Source organism: Aquarana catesbeiana, linkage group LG01 (genome assembly GCF_042186555.1).
Source record: "Aquarana catesbeiana isolate 2022-GZ linkage group LG01, ASM4218655v1, whole genome shotgun sequence".
In the NCBI taxonomy this organism is placed as follows: Eukaryota; Metazoa; Chordata; class Amphibia; order Anura; family Ranidae; genus Aquarana; species Aquarana catesbeiana.
The window spans coordinates 745710914-745735985 of record NC_133324.1 but is presented as its reverse complement, the minus strand read 5'-3'; the positions used below and the strand labels follow the sequence as shown (position 1 = coordinate 745735985).

Sequence of the window (25072 nt, the reverse complement as noted above, 5' to 3'; positions counted from 1 at the left end):
GCCACGCATGCTCAGAATAAATAAAGAGATGAAAGCTATTGGCTACTGCCCCGTTTATAGTCCCGGGGTACGTGTTTTACGTCACCGCGTTCAGAATGATCGGATTTTCCGACAACTTTGTGTGACCATGTGTATGCAAGACAAGTTTGAGCCAACATCCGTCACTAGTATATATGAGGAGCAGGGACTAGTCACTACAAGAAAGGCACTCTTTCTGGGGAAGATTTTAAGTTTGGAAGTAGAGATCACCCAAGTGTTGCAATGATCTGTATATAGGAACATTCAAACCAAGAGCAGTTTTTAATGTCTAAACTCTGTAAGAAAATTCACAAAGAAAATATAAACTACCATAACATCATCTTAAATGCAACCCGGTCACAATTTAATGTTTCTACACTGCAAAGTGGAAAAATGTAAGGTGACCTTACATCTACGAAACCACTATATAAAGTTTGCCAAAGAATGAATGCAAAATATTTCCACAGATACTACATGTAAGGAAATTAGGCACTGTAGTAATTTATCCACAGAAGAAACACTTTTCTATATATTTACACAAATGAAAAATAAACAATCTGTCCATCAATTTTATTGTCAAAAACTAAGGAAGAGCATATAACACATGATTTAAACATCAGTGGCAACTGTTCTTTTTTTAACAATAGTTCTCCTAAACAATATTTAGTAGCAGATTTTTTAAGCAAATATATATTTTCTTCTAAATACAAAAGCATTTGGAAAAATAAAGTTGCGTACACAAACTAAGAAGGCTACAGAATTTGCTACATACATGAGAGGTTATTTTCAAGTTTATTAGATGTTAATAAACAGACTTTGCCACTTTTGGTGACCATGTTTAAAACAATGCTAAATATGCTCAAAATAACAACAATAACAAAAACAACAAAATAAACATTACAATAAGCACTGGCACAAAAAATAATAAAGAGATTTTGCACATTAAAAAGGACACCCCCCTGCATTTACATTAATCATTTATAACAAGACATCAATCCCACTGTTGTTTACTCTGTATCCACTAATTAACACCACCTCTTCAAACAGAGAACCACAAATAGAGTAAATAGCATGCAAATTCTAATTATGTGGGCCTGGCAAAAAGTGGCCTGATGATGGAGCAGGTTACTGCAAGGACAGGGCTAGCGCAAAGCTCCAGTTTCTATTAAAATTAAGTACTCCATAACAAAAATTTAAACAAAAGTACATCAGTGTTTTCTTATATTTTAAATTTTAAGAAAGCAATATTTGTCAGTGCAAATCTAGTGATGCGGTTACATCATCTTATATTTAGTACTGAATTTTGGCTCTGAATAAAATAGCACCTTTTTCCCTTATAGTACAATTTGTCAAATTTTCTTGTCAAAACTGCAATAAAAATGTATTAGTTTATCTTGGCTTTTTAAAAACATCTTCCGGATGTAGACTAATTATTTGATTTTTTCAAAGCTAAGTTGACTGATATATAAACATTAAACCATTTCCCTTGCATATCGGTTTGGTATTTAAAGTGAAATGTACGCCAAGTGCAAAGTGAACAGCATCTATTCCATTATGTAAATCAATCCCATTCTATAGCTTGCAAGACCTTAGATTATGTAACGCAGGACTGTTCTTTTTTTCTGAACTAAAGGTCCAAATTTTATTTAGGTATATATTTGTTTTTATGCATTGATATATGACCAATTGCTATAGATCATTTGGATTCCTAAGTAGATATCTGAATATTTAAGGAATGAATATGGCATAGCATTCTACAATGCTACAAAAACATAGCAATGAATATGAAGTAACATGTCCTGACACTTCAATGATAAAAAAGCAATGCTGTCACATTTAGAACTCTCTTTGATAAGCACTACAGAATTTACATCATGCTCTGTTCATTATTGCAAATCATTGCAGCAATCTTAGAATTAAAGACAACGTTCCCTTTTGAAAAACAAACTTACATTCACTTGTTCCCTGAAAATCATGGCACTTTCTTTTATACTTTTTGTCACAGGTGGCTGTTTTCGGTGCTACTTCATTCTATAGAAACAGCTAGCTTGATTCTTAATTTAAAATGGCCCTTCTAAATTACGTGTTTCTATTCTTCAGCCAGTGCACTGAATAAATGCATTGATGTCAAACATGGGAAGCGTAGGATCCAAGGCAAAGAGGTAACTTCAAGTAACCTCAATTCCAGCTAAAACTATTTTCTTTTTAATAAGGGAAGTTTCCCCAAGAGAGACACTGACCACAATAAAAACCTGACTGCTGTTCTTATCTTTCCCCAATTCTACTGTAAAAAAAATTTTACTGCTGTTTGTTGTTCTATCAGAAAATAGACAAAATGACCAAACTGTATAAAGTACTTAATAAAGTGGTATTAAACCCAAAAACAAACATTTATTATATTGCAACTTACCAATTATTAGATGTGATGGCAGCATTAGTTTTCTTTTTTTTTTTTTCTTTCCCTTGTTTTCACCTGGTGTTCAGACCATTAAGTCTGTTGTTTTTTTCAAGAGAACAAGCTCTCTTACAAATGTAGCAGTTGAAGCAAACCATATAATAAATAAATAAAATTGATCAATGTAAGTAAAACTTTTACCCAAAAGGAAAAAAAACAGCTTGCTGTTACTGCTTATAAAGTGTCAGCTGAAATTTGACTTCAATTTTTTAGTGTATCTAACAACCCCCTCCCCCAGACTGACAATGCTACTGCTCTTTTATCTAGAGTGGGAGCACTCTAATGCCCCGTACACACGGTCGGATTTTCCGATGGAAAATGTCCGATCGGAGCGTGTTGTCGGAAATTCCGACCGTGTGTGGGCTCCATCGGACATTTTCCATCGGATTTTCCGACACACAAAGTTGGAGAGCAGGAGATAAAATTTTCCGACAACAAAATTCGTTGTCGGAAATTCCGATCGTGTGTACACAAATCCGATGGACAAAGTGCCACGCATGCTCAGAATAAATAAAGAGATGAAAGCTATTGGCCACTGCCCCGTTTATAGTCCCGACGTACGTGTTTTACGTCACCGCGTTCAGAACGATCGGATTTTCCGACAACTTTGTGTGACCATGTGTATGCAAGACAAGTTTGAGCCAACATCCGTCGGAAAAAATCCTAGGATTTTGTTGTCGGAATGTCCGAACAAAGTCCGACCGTGTGTACGGGGCATAAGGCTGCACTCACACCTGGGCGTTTTGAATTGCCACGATTTGGCCCGCAATTTCTAAACACTTTGGTAACATGAAAAATCGCACAACGCACATTTCAGATGCCATTCATTTTAATGGCACCTAAAAACGCAGTGTGGTTGGACCACGATTGTCGCACGATAAATTGCTTTGCAATTGCGGCAAAACTAATCGCATGATGTTTGCCGTCCAAAAAAAGTTCAGGAACTACTTTTGGACGTCAAGCTTCGCGTGATGCGGTTTGCCACAATTTATTGTGTGACAATTGTGGCCCAATCGCACCACATTTTTAGGTGCCAGTAAAATGAATGGCATCCGAAATGAGCATTGTGCAATTTGTCATTTTACCAGAGCATTTTGAAATCGCAAGCAGAATCGCCCAAGTGTGAATGCAGCCTAATACAGGAGGTATGTTACTGGTCAGATTACAAAGTGAAAACAGGGAAAAAGCTAATACAGCCACCAAACCTAATGATTGGAACATTGTAATATATTACATTTTTGGTTCTGGGTTTAATACCGCTTTAAGCAATGATTGCTGATTGACACTGTAAAGAGTTTGTTTTTTTCTCAGCTCGGTTTGACTGGAGATTTTCAGTGTATATTGTGAAAGTGAAATGATATGAAACCTGGCTCATAAAACTGTCTGAGGTAAGAGCTGTCTAAACAGCTAACCAGATTTAAACATTAACAGGTCAGTCTACCGAAAAAGTATATGATAGGTGGAGCCTGGTGAGCTCAGTGAGTGAATACACAAACAGGGAGGACTTTAAGCCACCGATTGTGACTGACTTGTTCCTGTCCATTTGGGAGTTTTGAGTACAGAGGGGAACTCCCTCACAATGGATTCTGCAGGTGCACAGGTCCATAAACGATAGGATCTCACTAACAGGGTCCTCAAGAGGTATATACAAGAAGTTATTAACTCCCCAGCCTCTACCAAAAATCAAAATGGCAGTTTTGGGTGGTTTTATCCCTTGATGTTCCAATGCGAATTTAAATCTGGTTAGTTGCTACGTATTATGTCAGACATGCTATAATTTTTATATTTAAATAATTCAAAATAACTCTCCCTGATGTATATATGAAAATAGTACACAATATAACACGCTTAAGAACATGAAGGAAGTTATAGTGACATTTTTTTACCTAAATGGTATAGTGGATGCCTGCTTGTGCAAGAACACACAGAGCACGCATTCACAACCCACCTCATTAATACTAGAGAATCAAAGGCACAACTGTTCACACATTTCATCTATTCAAATTCAACAGCAATACATTGTATCTGAATAAATGGACTTAGGTTTGCCATAGTCATAAAACAGAGCTTGAACGACCTGTACAGTTTTACACAAAGGATCATTCAAAACACACTAAACATTTCTACTGAAAGAAACAATACATTAACAGATTAGAAAATAACTGCCTTGTTTCATATAATACACAAACAATACTTCCAGGGAGAGAAATGTTGATCCACAAACTTGTGCATATTGTGCATGATCATTCAATAAACCTAAAATGAAAAAAGAGATGTGAAAATATTCTTCAAATATTCTGCAACAGAAACCAACCAATTCCACAGACTAGTCCTCTTATCAAGACTGCGTTCTTAAACCGCACACTATTTTTCCTGACTCAAAATTCATGTTTCCTAAGACCGGCATCATATATCTATGGATAGCTGTCAGCTTGCAGGAACCATACAACGGACAGATCCTCTGCTGATCTAATCAGAGTCCACCCTGTGTGAAAGGGGCCTAAAGCAAGGATCCACTTTCACTTCAATATGGAACGTTTCTAATATAACCAGAGACAAAAAGTGAGTTGATCTAGCATTACCAACTATCTTAAACTGTTTGTTAACACAAAAGTGTAAATCACTACCAGCCCCTCTATTATAGCTAGGCATACCACACTGCATAAATCTTTTATTAAAATGAGGCATGTAAATACCTTTTTAGAGCTATTTTCGGACCAGTCATGTGACTCGCGGCCGGTCACGTGATTCCCGGGCGCTCTACACCTCCGGTACAGGGCTACTGCAGGAGGGGACGAGATCTCCCTCTAACGTCAGCCGGGGAGGTCACGTGACCACTCAGCCCCTCCCGCAGTAGCCCTGTATCAGAGGTGTAGAGTGTCCACGAGTCACGTGACCGGCATGAAGATGGCTCTAAAAAGCTATTTACATGCCTCGTTTTAATAAAAAGAATTGTAGTGTGGTATGCCTAGCTACAATAGCGGGGCTGGCAGTGACCATTTATAAACCATTTTCTTTCTACCAATAGCAGTGGAGGGGGGCGGAGACAGAGACACAGACACGGAGCTGACAGGCAGGGAGGGGGTGAGAGGCGAGCACAGGGGAGAGCTGCAGATGATGGTGGCCAGGGCTCAGCAGCCCTGATTATTGTGGTCAGCACAAAGAGGGGGACACAGGAAGTGGCAGGATCCGCCAGGTTTTTTTACAGTTTGGAGAGGGGCAGATTAGGGAGCACAAGCACTGTGCTGTTTAATCTGCTTTAAGGGAACAGGATCTCTATTTTTTTAGTTTAACAAACACTTTAAATACTGACGTCCTAAAGCTCGTTACATTAACTTTAAAGCCGGAAATGTATGAAACTTCTAAACCCAATAATAAATGAACTTCATAATCAAACATTTAACAGATAACTGATGATAATGTCCATTAGTGTAGGTAACCCATGACAAAAATTAATAACTTCAGATAAAAACTAATACCCCTTTGACTTTTTGAATGTCTGTAATATGATAGAAAAGACACACTCAGCTTCATTTATTAGTGTCTATAATCCGAATCAAATGAGAGAGTATAAAAGTCTGAATTTGGTAAATTGCTGTTGGGCCACACAGTTCCATACACTAGGGGGGCTTCATTTATAAAGAATCCAGCCATTTGGCCAATGAAAGTGCATGTACATTTCTTCTGTGCGAATGGGGCAAAAAACTAATGTAAATATGCTATACATTGTAACCAGATGTCGCTTAAGTGGTTGTACACCCTTGTACAACCACTTTTACCTACAGGTAAGCCTATATTAAGGCTTACCTGTAGGTGCTTGAAATATCTCCTAAACCTTCACGGTTTAGAAGATATTTACTAAAAAGCCGAGCGCCAATGACTACGGTGCATGCGCACTTTAGAAAGGGCACATCGTGCCCTTTCTAATAGGGGTCATGTCATGACTGGCAGAGAGACGTCACGTGACTCCGGCCAGTCATAGAGCCGGAGTTCACGGCCCCGGAAGGAAGAGGAGCGAAGATGGACGCTCCCTGCTAGTGGGGAGCTTCCATCTTCTTATGCTTTACCTTTGCAGGGAAATAAAGAGGAAGTAAAACCCACCAGGGTTTACTTCCTCTTTAGTATTATAGCAAATTTCTATGATACTTAGCGCCATCTAGTGGCCAAGTGCCAATGATTTACATTTGAAAGCACAAGTTATAGCTTGTTTGCATGCATTTTTTGCCCTATTTACACAGTACAAACGTACATACACTTGCGCTGGGCGCATGGCTATGCAAATTCTTTATAAATGAACCCCTTAGAAAAATCTAATCTGTTTTTTTTCTTCATATTTTACCCCCAATAATACAATTCTCCACAAACCCAATATTTGGACTTTATAAAACTGTAGTAAAAGTAACCTATTAGCGGACTGCAACTAAGCAGTTTTCTCAATTCAATAAGCCTTATAAATGGTTACTGTGGTAGGCATGTCTAAGTTAACTCTTGTTTTCAACATTCAGCGCACCAGCCAGTTTGTAGATAATGCACAACGTATTAAAGGAATCCACGTACAGAACAAACAAAAAGGTTGCCTTTGCTGTACTACTTCTAATGCAGCATACACACGGTCAGACTTTTCGTCCGGACTGGTCTGACGGACCGAGTCCGGCGGACAATCCGATCGTGTGTGGGCTTCATCGAACCTTCAGCTGACTTTTCCAGTCGTAGATCTGACGGACTTTAGATTTGGAACATGCTTCAAATCTTTACGTTGTAACTCCGCCGACCCCAGAAATCCGCTCGTCTGTATGCTAGTCCGACGGACAAAACCGACACTAGGGCAGCTATTGGCTACTGGCTATCAACTTCCTTATTTTAGTCCGGTGTACGTCATCATGTACGAATCCGTCGGACTTTGGTGTGATCGTGTGTAGGCAAGTCCGTTCGTTAAAAAGTCCGTCGGAAGTCCGTCAAAAGCCTGTTGAAAGTCCGTCGTACCAGTCCAGTCGAAAAGTCCGCCCGTGTGTACATGGCTTAAGAAGTATAGTTTCTTAGCTATCGATGGGCTACAATACTTTGAGATACTGACATGGAACAAAGTATACAAACCAGAACTCCTGATTTACATACATTTTCCAAGTCAGGTATTTTCAGGTGATGTCATTCATGGTAGTCTCCATTCTTCTTCAATATAGGTTCTTATTAAGAAAAAACATAATGAAAGAGCCACCTTACGATAAAACTCATGAAAACCCGAAGGGCTCTTCTGATAGAAGTTCGTATGTCTATACATACACACACACACACACACACACACACACACACACACACACACACACACACACACACTAAACAAATAAATAAAAACTATAAACAAATAAAATCTTTCAAAGTACTGCATACATTTTCAGAAATAAGAAGCCTGATTAGAAATAAATAGCCTCTGCTCCATGTGGTTTCCATTAGCCAAAGACAAGGGAGGTGAAACTGAGTAATTGGGGCAGGAGTAGGTTTTAGATGTATACGGGATTACATTTGCTGTTCCAGCTGAGAAAGCAGTATTCACTGGTGATAGGTTATTTGCTGAACCACGGCAGATAGTGTAGCCTGTAAAGAACACAATTAAACTTAGCTTGTTTATATAGAAACATTCAAACATTTACACAAAATTATATTTGCTGGTTATCCCTACAATAAAAGCATATCTAAACCTAAGAACAAAAATGTAATGTATTGCATATCACTGTAGATGTGGTGACTGCATTAGTTTTCTTGCAACTTCCTGTTCACTGAAATGATATCTAAAACAATGTTATCAGCTTTCCAAGTTATCTTCTGTGAACTGTAATACACTGCCTCCCAATGTAATGAAGATGAGAAGAAGGCAGTCCAGATCAGGAGTGCAGCATATGGTGACAGTGCTGCTTCTTCATAGATATTGTAGTGAATGAGCATTGTCACCCTAGGACAGGAACTGTGTTTTTCACAATATTACCAGGTGAAAAAACATGAAAAAACAAATGCAGCCACTACATCTAGACCCATAAGCTGTAAAAATAATATAAAAAGTACATTTTAGGGATAGTTTCATACAATAGTAAAGTGAATGTGTCCTGTCCTGAAATATGCCTAATCTAACATCCCTGCTAAAGAGCACGCACCAATGTTAGTCTTCAAACCCATCAATGTGAGTCCCCTGAGTTCCTATGTTAGATTGAAGAAGGGGCATCAACTTTTTTTGTAAGTCAAGTTTAAAGCTGGTCATAGGTTGATTGAAATTCAGCTGGTTCAGCAGGGACCGGCAGAATTTCGTAGGGCAGGGAGACTTACAGTAGTTAATCTACAGAACTATAGCCAGCAGCCCAGATCAGTGTATCCTGGCGGTGGGGAAGTTCCCCGCTGTCAAAATACAATGACACAGCGGGAGGATTCCCTCATCCCCCATGAATGTGTGGATAGGGGAATCGGGTTGAAAAAAAAAAAAAAAGAATCATCTATGGGCTGTCTAAGTCACGTCCTTGCGCTAGGGCTGACCATACACTAGCTTTAAGTAAAATTTAGTTTGTTTGGACCAAGGTGGTCCAAAGAACTATTACCTTTACTAACATCACTGTATAAACTTCACTTGGAGCACTGTATAAACTGTATGTAGCTTCAGCTATAGTATACAGCACTGTATTTGGGCAGTGGGATGGGAACTTCTCATCTCACTCCCGGAACAAAATCAAGTCTATGAATGAATACAAAGCTTCGTCTGTTTGGTTGAGATGGAGTGACGAATGTATGATGTCACAGTTCATAGAATACAAAGCTCCCTATGAACTGGTGATCACTGCTCACCCCGACACGATTTTCTTCTGGGATTAGAACCGTAAGTTCTTGTCCCACTGTCAGAACACAGCGCTGTATACTGAACGTACCTGAGGCTACATACGGTTTATACAGCACACACAGCCATTGCAACTGTTAGTGAAGATAACAGGTCATTTAGAACAGCTTGGTCCAAACAAAATATTTAAAGTGTAAGTTCACTTTTACCGAAAATCTGTAAGTTTACCTTACACTGGGCCCCCTCCACATCCACCCAGCTGTACCAGACTGCCACGTTCCCTCTCTGCCAGACACGGAAATCCGATTCACCGGTCCTGGGATTTGAAACCTTCCCACGGCTTAACCTTGTCTCTGTAACGCTTAGGCAGTATGGACTGCAGGAATTCTAAATGGCCAGTACTGTCACATGGATGGCGCTGACTAATCAGAAGCCATTTAGCCTCTACTGTCAGCACTGCAAGTAGAAGAGAGAAAGCCGTCAGGATTTCAAATCACCGGACCAGTGAAGCGGCTTTTCTGTGTCTGACAGCAGGGGATCGCGGCAGTCTGATACAGCAGGATCAGGAGGAATGGGGAGGGGGTCCAGTGTAAGGTCACCTTACAGATTTTCTGTAAAGGTGAACTTAAACTTTACTAAAAGCTGGAGATCAGCTTTAAGCATACAACAGAGATAACTGTCAGTAATGCCCCGTACACACGGTCGGATTTTCCGATGGAAAATGTCCGATCGGAGCGTGTTGTCGGATATTCCGACCGTGTGTGGGCTCCATCGGACATTTTCCATCGGATTTTCCGACACACAAAGTTGGAGAGCAGGAGATAAAATTTTCCGACAACAAAATCCGTTGTCGGAAATTCCGATTGTGTGTACACAAATCCGACGGACAAAGTGCCACGCATGCTCAGAATAAATAAAGAGATGAAACGGGGCCACTGCCCCGTTTATAGTCCCGACGTACTAGTTTTACGTCACCGCGTTCAGAACGATCGGATTTTCCGACAACTTTGTGTGACCGTGTGTATGCAAGACAAGTTTGAGCCAACATCCATCGGAAAAAATCCTAGGATTTTGTTGTCGGAATGTCCGAACAAAGTCCGACCGTGTGTACGCCCTATTAGGCTGGCTATACACATCTTTTTTTTTTTTTCTTCGTTTTGCTAAAAAATGAACAGATTTTTACACTGAATTTTTTCGCTAGCTCCTGGGATTAGATGGGAGTCTTTTAATACGCTCATGTGCATTACACTCTTATCAACAGCTGTGCTCTAAGACTGTCTACTAAATATGCTTCCATGAAGCACATGGTGTTACAACAATTATACCTTATTCACCTTGCTAGTAGAACTGTGGTCATTGATATGACTATAGCTAGTAATTAATAAAAAGCTACAATTTATTTTAAACATTTACTGCAGAGTTCTGTGGCTTTAGTTTATTCTCTGGCTTTTTGAACTAGGATTGCCAAAGAGAAATATCAAGTCATCTCCAGAGCACACATAAGGAATAAAATTGAAAGATGATTTTATTGTATTTTATCTGGTCATCAGCAATATGATATCTGAGGTCTCTGGAGATGAAGACAGTGCCAAAAAGAGGAAAGATTGATTGTTTGTGGCAGGACTTGCAGGGCACCTCTAGACCTGGTTTTGGTGTGGATTCAATCATAATATTTTTGGACTACAACTAAGTTCCATGTTTTTTGTGTTTTTTGGTAACAGTTCTTTTTTCCCCTATATATGTCACTACTGCTGACAAATGTTTTTGCTTTGAGCAAGGGAACAATAGTTCCATTGTCAACCTTACTAGTCCATCTCCCTCCCACTTCCACCTCCCTTAATAATTTTGCACTAAAAATGTATCTTTCCTTAGGGTAACTAGAAAGGCTAGAACAACCACCAGTAAGGTTGAAATGGAAGTACTGTTTCTTTGCTCAAAGCAGGCAACACCTTAAAAAACAGAGTGTGAACATTTTAAACTTACCCAAATGCATCAATGTAATTTGTGCTGCCAATTCCTTTGCATCTTCCAATGAGGTGCATAGCCTGTCAGGTATGAAGCAGTTCTGGGAACTATTACCAATATTTGGAAGTACAACTTTATAAATCAAAAGCAGTTTTTCATCCTGGCTATAAGTTGAGTACAAATAGTATTCAGGGAATGCCAAATTATTTTTGTAACAGTAGTACTCTAGATGCATCACAGCAGAGTGAAAGTGATTAGGCTTTAAAGACTGAATGTTTATTGGGCTAAGCTTTGTGCCAGGATAGAAAGGATACGTGCCTCTTTCAGGCTCAGAACATACTGGACTTTCTCTGCCTCTAAGAGGAGCAGGTAAAATTGAAGATCTTCCAATAGATTTCTGAGATACTTCCTCCTGATTTGCAAACAAATGCAAACTTTCTGCATTCTGACTCAAATGGCCATTCCTTTGTTTCCAAATAGAATCCTTATTTGCAGGCTTAGCTAAAGTAACCTCAATACTTGCTCCATCAATATATTTCCCATTCATTACTGAAATTGCTGCAATGGCATCATCTCGATTAAAAAAATGTACAAAAGCATAGTCCCTCAACTTTTTGACACGTTCAACAGATCCAGGCTTAAATTTATTAAACTCTGCTTTGATAGTCTCTTCAGTAGTTGCTATCATCAAATTCCTTACATACAGGACCTTAACTCTCTGCATCGTTTCTTCATCAACTTCTTTTTCTGGGTCTGCCCAGTCTACTTGAATAGTATGACCCCATAACTGAAAAGTTCCTAAAATGATATTGCACCAACAATGATATTAGAACCATTGAAAATATAAACATACTTGTATGATTAAAGACAAAAAGAAAATGACTGTAAGCATAGGAAATTTGACTTACCTGTAAATTATCTGTCTTGAATAGGAAACAGAACTTGTATTCATAGACCATGGGTATATGCAGACTATCCCCAGGTGATTAGACCTTGGCAGTGGACCACCCATATAATCCTGCCCACTCTGTCAAACTTCCCTCAAGACACAGAGGCGCAGAGCCCGTGTCCTATACTGTACACCAAGATAAAGAATATACAGGTAAGTCAAAGTTCCTATTATCTTAGTCATACAATACAGGATGCTGGACTTGTATACATAGCTCATATGATATTCTCAAGCAATAAAATGCGGAGAGGGCAACATCATAGTAAAATACTCAGATAACAGCTTACTGTAAAATTCAAGTAGAATTACCTTGCTGTAAAAATAGCTTGCATAAGCCAAGGCGTGAACATCCACTTGGTAAGACTTGGAGAACATGTGAACAGAGGACTAGGAAGCAACCTTGCAAATCTGGGATACAAATGCTTGGTGCTGAAAAACCCAAGATACACTAATAGCCATGATGGAATGAGCTCTCATGGGAAACAGAGGAAGCCCTGGAAACATGTTGTCTGATACATCTAGCAAGTGTGAATCAGAAAGTCTTCTACGAGGTACGAGGACCTCCAGACAGGGAGGGATTCAGTTTTGCAAACAGAGACTGTGGCTGTCAAGTGGACAATATTCTCATTGGTAAAAAGGAAAGTTTTGGTCTCAAAAAAGAGCTGCCAACTCAGAAACATGCCTAAAAGGACATAAATTATGACCATCTTTACATGCAGAGCTGATTTACACAAAAGTGAGTGCATTTACTTATTCTCATTTAAGCATCAACACAGGAATGCTTAGATGGTGCGCCCTCTCTCCCTCTCTAATTTATGTGCATTAGGCTTTCTAAGGACCTGATCCAAGGGATCAGTGGTCATTACCCTTCATTACCTCCTTCCCTGGGGACTCAGTAGCACCATAGTTGCTATTTGTATCTTTATGCCTAAAGGGTATAATGGCAACCAGGAAGGCAACCTTAAAAATTAGGTCTTCCAAAGCAATCTTTCTGATCGGTTCAAAGGGGGGGGGTCTCTGAACAACAGAGAGCACAAGGTTGAGATCCCAAGGTGACAAAGGAGGTCGAACTGGGGGAATTTCATGAGCAACTCCCCAAGAAGAGTTTTGATAAATATTTGTGAGGCAAGAGGTTTCTGGAAGAGAATGGATGAGGCAGAAACTTGTCCCTCAGGGCCGGACACTGGTCAAGACCAGACTGAAGAAAGGCCAAAGAAAGAGTATTCCCTAAAGCCGTCTGTCATTAGCAGCTTGCCAACCGTATCACTTACATGTACAGCGGCAAGGCAGCTCTGCTGTGCCAGATCACGTACTAGGTATGTGATACAGCACTTCGGGGTAGGGGGCACGCATGTGTGCCGCCAGCAACCTGGCTATGCTGTGATTATACACGCTTCCCAGCCAGTGTCAGTAGTACAGTGACGGTGTATATTTTTAGCACTAATCGCTGTATTAGTGTCACTGGTTCCCAAAAAGTGACAAGTGTCATTGTCCGCCGCAATATCTATGTCCCCCTATAAGTCGCTGATCGCCGCTATATTAGTGTATATATATATATATATATATATATATATATATATATATATATAAAAAGTACATATAACATAGTTTGTAGACGCTATAAAGCCTCATTCACACGATCTGACTTTCCACGGGAAATGTTAGATGTGAGCTTGTTGGCGGACAATCCAACCGTGAGTATGCTCCATCGGACAATTGTTGTCAGACTTTCCGCCAACAATGTTGGCTAGCATGTTCTCAAATTTTCCGTCAACAAATGTGTGTTGTCTGACTTTCCGCTCGTGTGACACAAATCCGTCGGACAAAAGTCCAAAGTACAAACACGCATGCTCGGAATAAGAAGCGGTTGGTCTTGTAAACTAGCTTTTGTAATGGAGAATAAACATTTGTGAGGTGGCAAATGATGAAATCTCCAAATGAAGCGCAAAATTCTCTTCTTCTTTAATATACTGATGGAGTTATTGCAAACTAATTTTCAAAGGCTTTTTTTTGTAGTGATATCAAGAATAATACTAGAAAAGGTAGAATTTCTGGGGAAATTGTGAAAAGTGTTCTTGCCTCTACAACTGGAGTGGGCGGAGTAACTGTGAAAAGTGTTAAAAAGCTTAATATTTTAAAAAGTATAAATAGTAGAAAAAAAGTTGAAGTCCCATCATTAGCTGAAAGAGCTGAACATTTTTTTCAAAAGATTTTTTTTTCAAAAATGATTTTTTTTTTTCAATGAAATTTTTTTTTTCAAAAATGATTTTTTTTTTTTAAATGAAATTTTTTTTCAAAAAATGATTTTTTTTTTCAAAAATGAATTTTTTTTTTTCAAAAATTAATTTTTTTTTCAAAAATGATTTTTTTTTCAAAAATTAATTTTTTTTTCAAAAATGATTTTTTTCTTTCAAAAATGTTTTTTTTTTTCATGGGGCGGTCATAATGTTTTGGCTGATCATGGGGTTGTCAGCTTTTGTCACCTCCCACTCTAGTTTTTAACATTTCACCATTCATTCCTATGGGACCAATTTCGCCGCAAAAACGACGATATTTTGTGAACCATTCTGTGAAACGTTCCACAAAATAATTTTTTTTTCATGGGGCGGTCATAATGTTTTGGCTGATCATGGGTTTGTCAGCTTTTGTCATCTCCCACTCTAGTTTTGAACATTTCGCCATTCATTCCTATGGGACCAATTTCACCGCAAAAACGACGATATTTCGTGAACCATTCGGCGAAACGTTCCACAAAGTAATAGCACACCAATTAAATGACATTGAGGCCGGATTCACACTGGTATATTTCAGCTTTTCACAAAGTTCCACAAGGTAATAGCACACCAATTAAATGACATTGAACATTTCGCCATTCATTCCTACGGGACCAATTTCGCTGCAATAACGACGATATTTCGTGGACCATTCGGCGAAACGTTCCACAAAGTAATAGCACACCAATCGGGAACAATCCGCACGTTTCGGTATATTACTTGTCTCTGTAGTGTAAAAACTGTGGGAGGAGTCTACAAGCATTATCAAGTCTAGCAGATGAAGTCACATGCATTTGGGGTGTCTCAGCATCTTGTGTTTACAACCACTGTTTCCTAGCAACGCTCATGCCCTGTTTATGCTTCACAAATACTGCTCAATACACAATAGACAGGACCATGATAGATGTAGTAACTGTGCAGTAATTCAAATGGCCGTATTTTAAAAACTATAAATCCTACAGCGAAGATCTTTATATTGTGAGAATCACAAGACCCAGACCTATATTTTGATACATAGTATGTCTCTGAAATATTAAAATTGAAGGCACAGTCGCAGTTAAGAAATTGCCCTTCAAATTTAAAGGGGCTAGAGTGTAGTTTCAATGAATGTCAATGGACGGTGTGAGTTGCAAACAAATGGTCATATTGTGAAAACTATCAGGACTATGGCTTAGCCGTGGACATGTTTAGTGGCAGCAGGGATAGCTGAACGTTTTGATATAAGATTTGTGTAGGTGGGCTTGAAAATTAGGGAGTGGCGGCAGTTTAGAAATCATGTTCCGATATTTCGTGAACCATATATATGTGAGATAACAGTAAGTGGTCTTGCTATGCAAGAACACTTAATAATAATAAGAATAATATATATGTGAGATAACAGTAAGTGGTCTTGCTATGCAAGAACACTTAAATAACTAGAAAATGCATTTCCTGGGGAAAATGCGTGGGAATGCTGAATAGCTAAATTGCTAAAACGGCCGCCATCAAAACTGCCCCATCATACTGCCATCAAAACTGCCCCATCAGAATTGCCCCATCAAAATTGTCCCCATTAAAACTGCCCCATCATATTGCCACCATCAAAACTGCCCCATCAGAATTGCCCCATCATATTACCACCATCAAAACTGCCCCATCATATTGCCACCATCAAAACTGCCCCCATTATATTGCCATCAAAACTGCCCCATTAGAATTGCCCCATCAAAATTGACCCCATCAAAACTGCCCCATCATATTGCCACCATCAAAACTGCCCCATCAGAATTGCCCCATCAAAACTGCCCCATCAAAACTGCCCCATCATATTGCCACCATCAAAACTGATAATAATATATATGTGAGATAACAGTAAGTGGTCTTGCTATGCAAGAACACTTAATTATTATGCTTTTTTTTTTTTATTTGTGCAAGTTACCACAACACCATTATCCACTAGTTTTTCAGAACAAAGATACAACTATGTTGGTGTCCCTTGTCAATTTTACATTGTATTTTTTAAAATGTAACTGCCTACTCCCAAACTGTCATTTGAAGTAAAACACATACCAACATTCACCAAACTTCTACTAACACAAAATTAGCAGAAGGAACCCAAAGGGTGGCGCAAAAGAGCTGAAAAACCACGTAGTACGTCTAGTACTTCACTACATTCGTAATTGTTGGCCAACATTTGTGTGACCATGTGTATGCAAGACAAGTTTGAGCCAACACCCTATGGACAAAATTCCACGGTTTTGTTGGTGGAAAGTCCGATCGTTTGTAAGAGGCATAACTTTTGTGCAAACCAATCAATAAATGCTTATTGGGATTTTTTTACCAAAAAATTTTTAGAATACATATTAGCCTAAATTTTTGAAGAAATTTGATTTTTTACATTTTTTTATTGGATATGTTTTAAAGTCGAAAGTAAAAAAATATTGTTTTTTTTTAAATTGTCGCCTTTTCTTGTTTATAGTGCAAAAAATAAAAAAACGCAGTGGTGGTCAAATGCCACAAAAGAAAGCTCTATTTGTGGGAAAAAAGGACACAAATTTCATTTATGGACAGCATTGCATTGCATTAAACACTTCAGCCCTGGAAGATTTGGCTGCTGAATGACCGGGCCATTTTTTGCGATTCGACACTGCGTCGCTTTAACTGACAATTGCGTGGTCGTGTGACGTTGCACCCAAACAAAATTGACGTCCTTATTTTCCCGCAAATAGAGCTTTCTTTTGGTGGTATTTGATCCCCTCTGCGGTTTTTATTTTTGTTGCGCTATAAACAAAAAAAGAGCAACAATTTTGAAAAAAACACAATATTTTGTACTTTTTGCTATAATAAATATGCCCATTATTTTTTTAAAAAGCAAATTTTTTCTCAGTTTAGGCCGATATGTATTCTTCTACATATTTTTTGGTAAAAATTGCAATAAGCGTATATTGATTGGTTTACGCAAAAGTTATAGCGTCTACAAAATAGGGGATAGATTTATAGCATTTTTATTATTTTTTTTTTACTAGTAATGGCGGCGATCTGCGATTTTTATCGGGACTGTGACATTATGGCGGATACGTCGGACACTTTTTGGGACCATTGGCATTTATACTGCGATCAGTGCTATAAAAATGCACTGATTACTGTAAAAATGCCACTGGCAGGGAAGGGGTTAACACTAGGCGGCGATCAAGGGGTTAACTGTGTGTGTTTCTAACTGTAGGGGGAGGGGACTGACCTAGAGGAAATTACAGATCCTGGTTCTTAGCTATTGGGAACACACGATCTGTCGCTCCTCACAAAGCAGAACAGGGATTTGTGTGTTTACACACACTTTCCTGTTCGGCCTCTCATGCCCGCGATTGCTCGTGGCCGGCGGTCATTGCGACTGTCGGCCACGAGCATCGGCACCCCCGCAGTGCAGCATGCGCGTGCCTGCTATAGCGTCCCACGAGCCAACGTATAGCTACGACGGCTTGTGAGATCATGCCGACCTGCCGCAGTAAAATGATGGTGGCTGGTCAGCAAGCGGTTAAAGTAACGCAGTGCCATATTGCAAAGAATGGCCTGGTCATGAAGGTGGGTAAATTGATGAACTAGCGCCTACCTTTGTATTTTTTTATTAGTTATGGATGAATGAAGCACTGGGCTTTCCAAGAATTGAATTTGCTTAATCCACATTGTAACTATGTTTGACCGAAGAGGTCTGGAGTGAAACTGGGCAAAGAGAACTGCCCAGAAAGAGGCTATCATTAAGCCCAGAACCTTCATGCAACAGTGAACAGAGAGGTGCCATTTTGACCCGAGAGTCCATATGTACAGTAGAACTTTAGGGAAGCAACTTTCTTCTGAAGAAGTGTGCAACTTTAGCTTTAGGCACCCTAGACTATATGAGGCCTGGAGAGCAGACTTTGGAAATTAATTATCCAGGTTTTAGGAGCTGAATCGTCCTCTGGACATTGGCAGACAAGGTTGTGACTGAGAAAACCTTCAATAGGAGGTCATCCAGATAACCTGTGACATGAATGCCATGGATCCAAAGAAGAGCCATAAGCGGAGCGAACATGTGAACACTCTGGGTGCACAGAAGATCCCAAATGGCAGTACTAAAAATTGGAAGTGTTGGCATCCCACAGCAAAATGCAGAAGCCATTGACCTGCGGGTGGGGGGTAATTGGGATCTGTAAATAGGCATCTTGTATGACACTGACAGAACTTGTTGATTCCATCCTTACAGTTATTGTAAAGCCTTTTTTTTTAACTAAAATAATAAACATGTTGTCAGGGGTTCACTCCAAGTGTAGTACTTTAAGGACACCACCACTAGCTTATATCCGTTTCAGGGCTGGTTTTGCCCACTTTTATTTAAAAGAAAGTTCAAAACAAACACAGAAGATTCCCTCGCAGGGGTATTCAGTATTTCAGTCCTGCTACCAAAGTAAACGATTTTCAGCCCTCCTGGCTTGTAAACGCAGCTCTCCAGCTAAGACCTTACACTTTAGGGCCTTGGTCTGTCTCTCACAGACTGGACGCTCAGCACCTCTGTACGTACAGCAAGTAGCCTCGTGCTACACTGGCTCCCACCTCTCTCTCCTAGGTGAAGCCCTACTGACTCCCATGCCCAGACCACCTTCCTGTCTGCAGGGTGGAGCAGTCTCCAACTGGGAGCCTAGAGCCTTGGTCTGGCGATTACTTAAAGCCCAGAACACAGCTTACTCATTAGTGAACTGGCTGTTTATTAGACCTGGATCCTGGCAAGGTACCGCCCTGGTACAATGTTTATATTTACCTGCTCTGTGCAATGGTATTGTTATGGCAATGGCATTATATGCCTTACTTCTCCTGAAGAAGCATTTTGCAAAACATGTCGAGCTAACAGGCATTTATATAGCTTTATATATCTATATGCATCTACTGTTTACTATCATGCTGTGATTTTTATATCATTGTTTGTTCATGTGAGCAAACCTCCTTTCATTTTCTTTAAAAAACACTTTTCTATATCAATAAAATTTTTTCTTTTTTATAAGAATTGTTATCCTTGTGGCACCATTAAAAAACAATTTTCCAGTTTTCTATATATATATCTCCTATGCGGGATGAGGGTGCCTTTGATCTCTTGAATTTGTGTGTTTATTTTAAAACACGTCAATTAATCTGTCTGCATTAGAGAGCATTTGGCATTTACCTCATAAAATGCAGAGGAATGAAATTCCTCTGCTATCTCTGCTACAAATGTAGGGTTTTCAATTTTCTTCATAATATTGTTAGGTAAAGGAGGTACTGCCTATGATTCTTGAACAGGGTCAGGGAAATAGAGGACATGTATGATTTCTGGTCTCTGGAAACTGAAGATCAAAGAAGAGGTGAGCTTTTCAAAACATTCAGACATAGTGACAGAAAAATCTGCTTTTTTAGGTTGAATGATTCGTGTCTGAGAAAGAGCGAGGATCAGATGCGGGGAGTATTGTCATATTAAGACATTGCAGTGTTTTGAGTTTCCTGTAGGCTGCCTGCAGAATGCATGTTTTTCAGCCCTTTTGTCTCAGCTACATTGTGCTTGTGATCCACCATTTCTAAATGAGAGGATCCTAAGTAGTGTATTCACAATTATGGAGTGTAGAATGGATGGGGCTTTTCGTGTATATATAAAGGTGCCAATATAACACCGGGGCTGACGATGTTCCTGTGGCTGAATGTGTCATCTGGGATGTGTGAATGTGTCATCTGGGATGTGCGCTAATCTAGAAAGGAGGAGAAACAATCCCAAATGTATTTTGCTCATGCTGAGAAACGTTAGAGACAGGATGGAAGGGGGTACCATAATAAAGTGGATAACCCCCAAATCCTCTGCCTATAAAACCACATAGTGTGCTACACACTGCAGATTATCTTATTAAAAGCCAAGAACTGGTGCCAACATACAGTGAAACCCTGTTTTACTTTATCCATGACGCTGGGCCTACTAGAGGTTAAAGGAGAAGTATGGGAATCGTTTATTTCCCCCATTATACATACCTAGGTGGATGCTGCATCTGTTCCCCGGCGTCTCTGCACTAAGAACCGAGCCATCAAACTCAGCCAATGGCTCGGTTCTCTCGGCTTCCCGAGCAGAGAGCTGCTGACTGTCAATCACAGCTCTCCTGCTCTGCTTCTCTATGCTCACTGGAGCGCTGAGCTGTGGAGGGGTGGGGAGCGGCCATCTCAGCGTCTCACTGAGAGGCTGAGACAGCCATCAGTCCAGGCACCTGGCGGATCCAGACTTCATTGTCGTGATGACGCAGTGCCTGGACTGATCTGTGTGACGTCAGCAGAGAGCGGACTTCATACCGCTCTCTGATGAAAACAGGTCACAGGAGTGCAAAACGAATTGCACTCCTGTGAACCTTAGGAGAAGCCCAGCCAAACAAGCTCAGGCTGGACATCTGCTTTAGGGCTTCACCTGTCATGGTGTATCTTCTGAGAATCATAGAAATGGACCAGGGCCCTGGATCTGTTGAGCACAAGGTGTACTTTGTGCAAAGGTTAGCGCCTGACAAAGGATTCAGTGTCCAAAGCAATCATTAAAGGCCAGTCCTACATAGTGGGGCACAGGTAGGTCCCTAACGTACACACCGAGGGTTACCAATCCCAAAACTTGATAGGAGAAATAAATTGAAATTGAATACTTTTCCGAAGTCTCACTGGTTGGGCAGGCTTATATGAATGTGAACTTGGGGCAGCCCTAGCAAGTTTTATGCCAACGTCCCATCACCTGAAGTTTATCTGCATATAATCAACAATCAGTAAATACAAGTCCTGTGTCTTGCACTGTATGATTAATATAGTGGAATTTTTGTAGTGACTGAAAAAAAATATTTTTGAGTTCATTAAGGCAGAAAGCCATTGATCGATAAAATAACTAAGACCAGTGGGTTTACAGTGCCATCTGCAGGAGTAATTTTGGTAGGTGCAGAAAAAATGGACTTTAATGGCACAACAAAGACTCAAATATGGTAAAAATTAAACATTTTATTAAATATCCAAAAATAGTTAAAAACATTTTTTTTTATTTTGTATAAGGCCAAAATGGGAAATGATTACTTGAAGACTGCCTAACGTACATATGGGCAGGCAGTTTCAAGTGGTATATATGTAGCTGCAGGCAGTTTGTTTGTCTGTGTCCATGTGGAAAGTGAACCTGTATAGGAGTGGTTTTGTAGTTAAAAATCTGCTGCTGTACCTGCAGGGCTCTAAAGAGGAAAATTGCAGGGTCTGCATCCCTTTTGACATGATTTCCTTTTGGGAGTACCTCACCAAAAATGACATTTTTGTGGCAGGGGATGCTCAGAATAGAATTTCTATCTTAGTGCAGACTTCTGGGAAAATCAGTAAGCCAATTACAAAAACAGGAAATTACATATTTGGGGGGGTGTGTTCTGTACACCATCTGTTTACAGAATGCCTCTAGGTAGACACATAGCATTGTATTTTTCAGAAAATGAAAGCACTGCAGATTGAAAAGGAAAGTTAATTTTTAATAACATTCAATATAATTCAATTACAATATGACTTGTGTCGCTATTGCACATGCTATATAATTTTTTTTATTTGCTATTTTTTTCCAGCCAAGTGGAGTTACCCATTAAGCAATTTTCTTATAAATTCATGTTTCACATTTCAGCACATTTCAACAAAAAAATACCTTGCACATGGCTGACTTGCTACTGTAAGCGGATCACACGAGTTGCCTGTTTCCCCTATTCTTAATCAATTCATGTAAAGTAATAATCTCTATATGATTATCTATCTCCCTTTCATTCAGATGCCATAATGGAGCAGTAGTGAAATTACCTAATGTACATTGCCATGTGTGTTTATGTATAGGAGGAGGGTTACTCAATCGCCGCCCCTCTGAAAAAACCCTGCTGTCATAACATCCAATCTAAAGAAAATGAATTGAATTACCTGGAATTAATTTACGTCTCGCCATCGCTGCAGCTCTGTGAGATTCAAATTCCACAAAGGCAAAACCACGATTTTTGGTTTTGTCATTTGCACTTGGGTACACAATAACATCCACTACTCCATCTGTAACGCTCCTCATTTCTTCCAATATTTCTTCTTTCTTCCTTTCCTTTGGGATGGATCCAATAAAGAGTCTGCAGTTGTCCAAGCTAACGCAAACACCAATAAATTTACCGGGACGAATCTCAAAATTGTTTAACATTCGAATAGCTTGCAAGGCATCCTCTTTGTTTGTGTACATGACAAAGGCATAGCCTCTGTTCTCCCCACTAAATTCCATCATTAACCGAAATTCATATATTTTTCCAGCTCTTTCAAAAACAGGAACCAATTCATCTTCATACATATCACGAGGAATTTTTCCTACAAACACTTCACAGCCACGTGGAGGAGCAGGACCTTCCCATCCTAGAAACATTATGAAAAAACGCACAGTACATTCATTTGTTTTTAAAATCCAAAAATAGTTCAGTTTAAAATAATTACAGGTCAGCAGGTGACTTCACATAGACAGTGGACCCATATTTAGAGCTGAACTCCATATTTTCTTACATTTTACATAGTTTGTTTGGGCCAAGCTTGCCCAAGCGAACTATGTCCCTCAGTAACATGTGAGGCCGTAGGATGTGCGGTATAAACTGTTTTTAGCTGAGGTTACATATAACATACCGTGCTGTGTTCCGGGTTTGAGACGAGACTTCCAGTCTCATACCTGGAACACAGTAGAGTCTATCACAGCGGCCATTCAGAGAAAGCGTTTCTAGCAATGAATACAAAACTTCCTCTTTTACTTTCAGCCTGCTCTCCTCCAATGATTAGACTTGTCCCGACATGCATCCCCCCTGCACAGCCATTTAAAGACAATATCACACTATTTCAAGCCTCTGTTTCTACATGTGACATTATGAGAGGAGGCTGCTGGTAACCAGAAGGAAGGAGTTGTTCTGGATCTACATTTTAAGCCAAATGGTTACCACAGGAAGGAGGAATCACAGGAGGATCTCTTAATGCTGTTAACATTTACTACAGGCTTTTATACAAAGCCCTTAAGGTGAGGGTACATCTGGTGGAGGGGTACACGAGGATTGTGTGCACACTGCATGAAGGCACCAGCATCACTTTTATCTATGGTTTTATGATGGACTGTCAAAGAATTTGATTCAACATGTATATTAAGGATATTGTGCAGCACACGGAGCACTTGCACTTTATTTTTGGACATCATAAATTATTGAATGTTATTTGCACACTTTTGGATTTGTTTCATGGCATATATTTTATTGATTCAATATATTCATTAATTTAGATTTGTGCAATATATATTTATGGTTGAAGCCCTATGGCCGATACGGATATGAACAAGATAGACTTACCATAAAGGACTTACAACGTGAAATGGACCTGAAGTGTGCCCTGGTCTGATGGACGGTATGCCAAAATAAGGGGGCATACCCAAGATTAGAAATGAATATTTTGTGAAGAGAAATTAACTTGAGAAATGCCCTGAAAAAGGGGATGGGAGGGTGGGTATCGCGCACAGGAAACCGACAAAGACCACAGGCAAGCGGGCTGATTAAATACCCCCCGGGCTCCTCCCATAAATTCAGACCACCATACTGGCCTTCTTACTTATGGTTGAAGCCCTATGGCCGATACGGATATGAACAAGATAGACTTACCATAAAAGACTTACAACATGAAATGGACCTGAAGTGTGCCCTGGTCTGATGGACGTTATGCCAAAATAAGGGGGCAAAAACATTCAGGTAGGGGTGTAGTATTATTATTCATTGAGCAAGTTTGGTGAATGCTTGTGCCATTTCCACCTGAGGATTGGGGATGTACCAGGCGAAGCAGGCAGACTTCCACCTGCCTAGTGTCTAAATGACATGAACTGAAACCTCATGCCGAGACGCGGTCGAGGCTTCTCCAATACGGAAAGAATGATCGGAGTACTGACTGTGGTTGAGGTGTAGATTGTGAAGAAGAATCCTCACATGTTTGACGAACTGGCATGCACTCAAGGGTTTGGTTGGAAAAGGTAGCAGGGGACTAGAGTTTGACTGTTCAGGTAGAAGTGACAGTAGGCGGTCGAATATGGTTCCGGACACCAGACATTGTTTGCTTTATAGAGGTGAATGTCTACCCTGGAGCCTGATTGCTGGGTTTCAGATACTGCGAGGTGTAAGATGAAATGATCCTGGTAGCGAGCCAGGTGATGCTTGCGCAAAACTTGGCCGGCGGGGTTGCTGCGAGTAAACTCGCTGACCGAAAGAACCCGTAGTAAGCTAGGTAGATGGCTGCTTGTATGACCAGGTTGGGGAGAAGGCGAAATGGCGAACTAGCAAGGATAGTAGACATGTCCTGGAAGATGGCATTTGGTATGAGCAGACGTATGGCCTTATGGGATTCAACTAAAGATGGTTTTGGGGATCTGGTAAGGCCAGAAGGTGCTGGACACTGGCTAAGTATATTTAGGGGTATCTCTGGAGGCCATGGTACTGTAAACCAATAGTGGCCAAAAATTGCAGCGAAGCCTGTGGAGGCTGTCACTACCTGGGGTGATAGGGGCGATATTGGCGGTATGAACATTGATATACCGTTCCACGTAG

The 25072-nt window shown here is 40.0% G+C and overlaps 1 protein-coding gene across 1 annotated transcript in view; it reads right to left on the bottom strand.

Moving 5' to 3' along the window:
• Positions 1-7858: 7858 nt before the first annotated feature.
• RBM46 (RNA binding motif protein 46) overlaps positions 7859-25072 on the bottom strand; it is a 52306-nt gene continuing 35092 nt past the window's right edge. Inside the window, exons 3-5 of the mRNA XM_073611778.1 lie at positions 22401-22868; positions 11271-12050; positions 7859-8065 (exon numbers count right to left, since the gene is read on the bottom strand). Of these exons, the coding sequence (XP_073467879.1) occupies positions 7866-8065; positions 11271-12050; positions 22401-22868 (1448 nt within the window). The 3' untranslated portion in view covers positions 7859-7865. The remainder of the gene's footprint in view (positions 8066-11270; positions 12051-22400; positions 22869-25072) is intronic.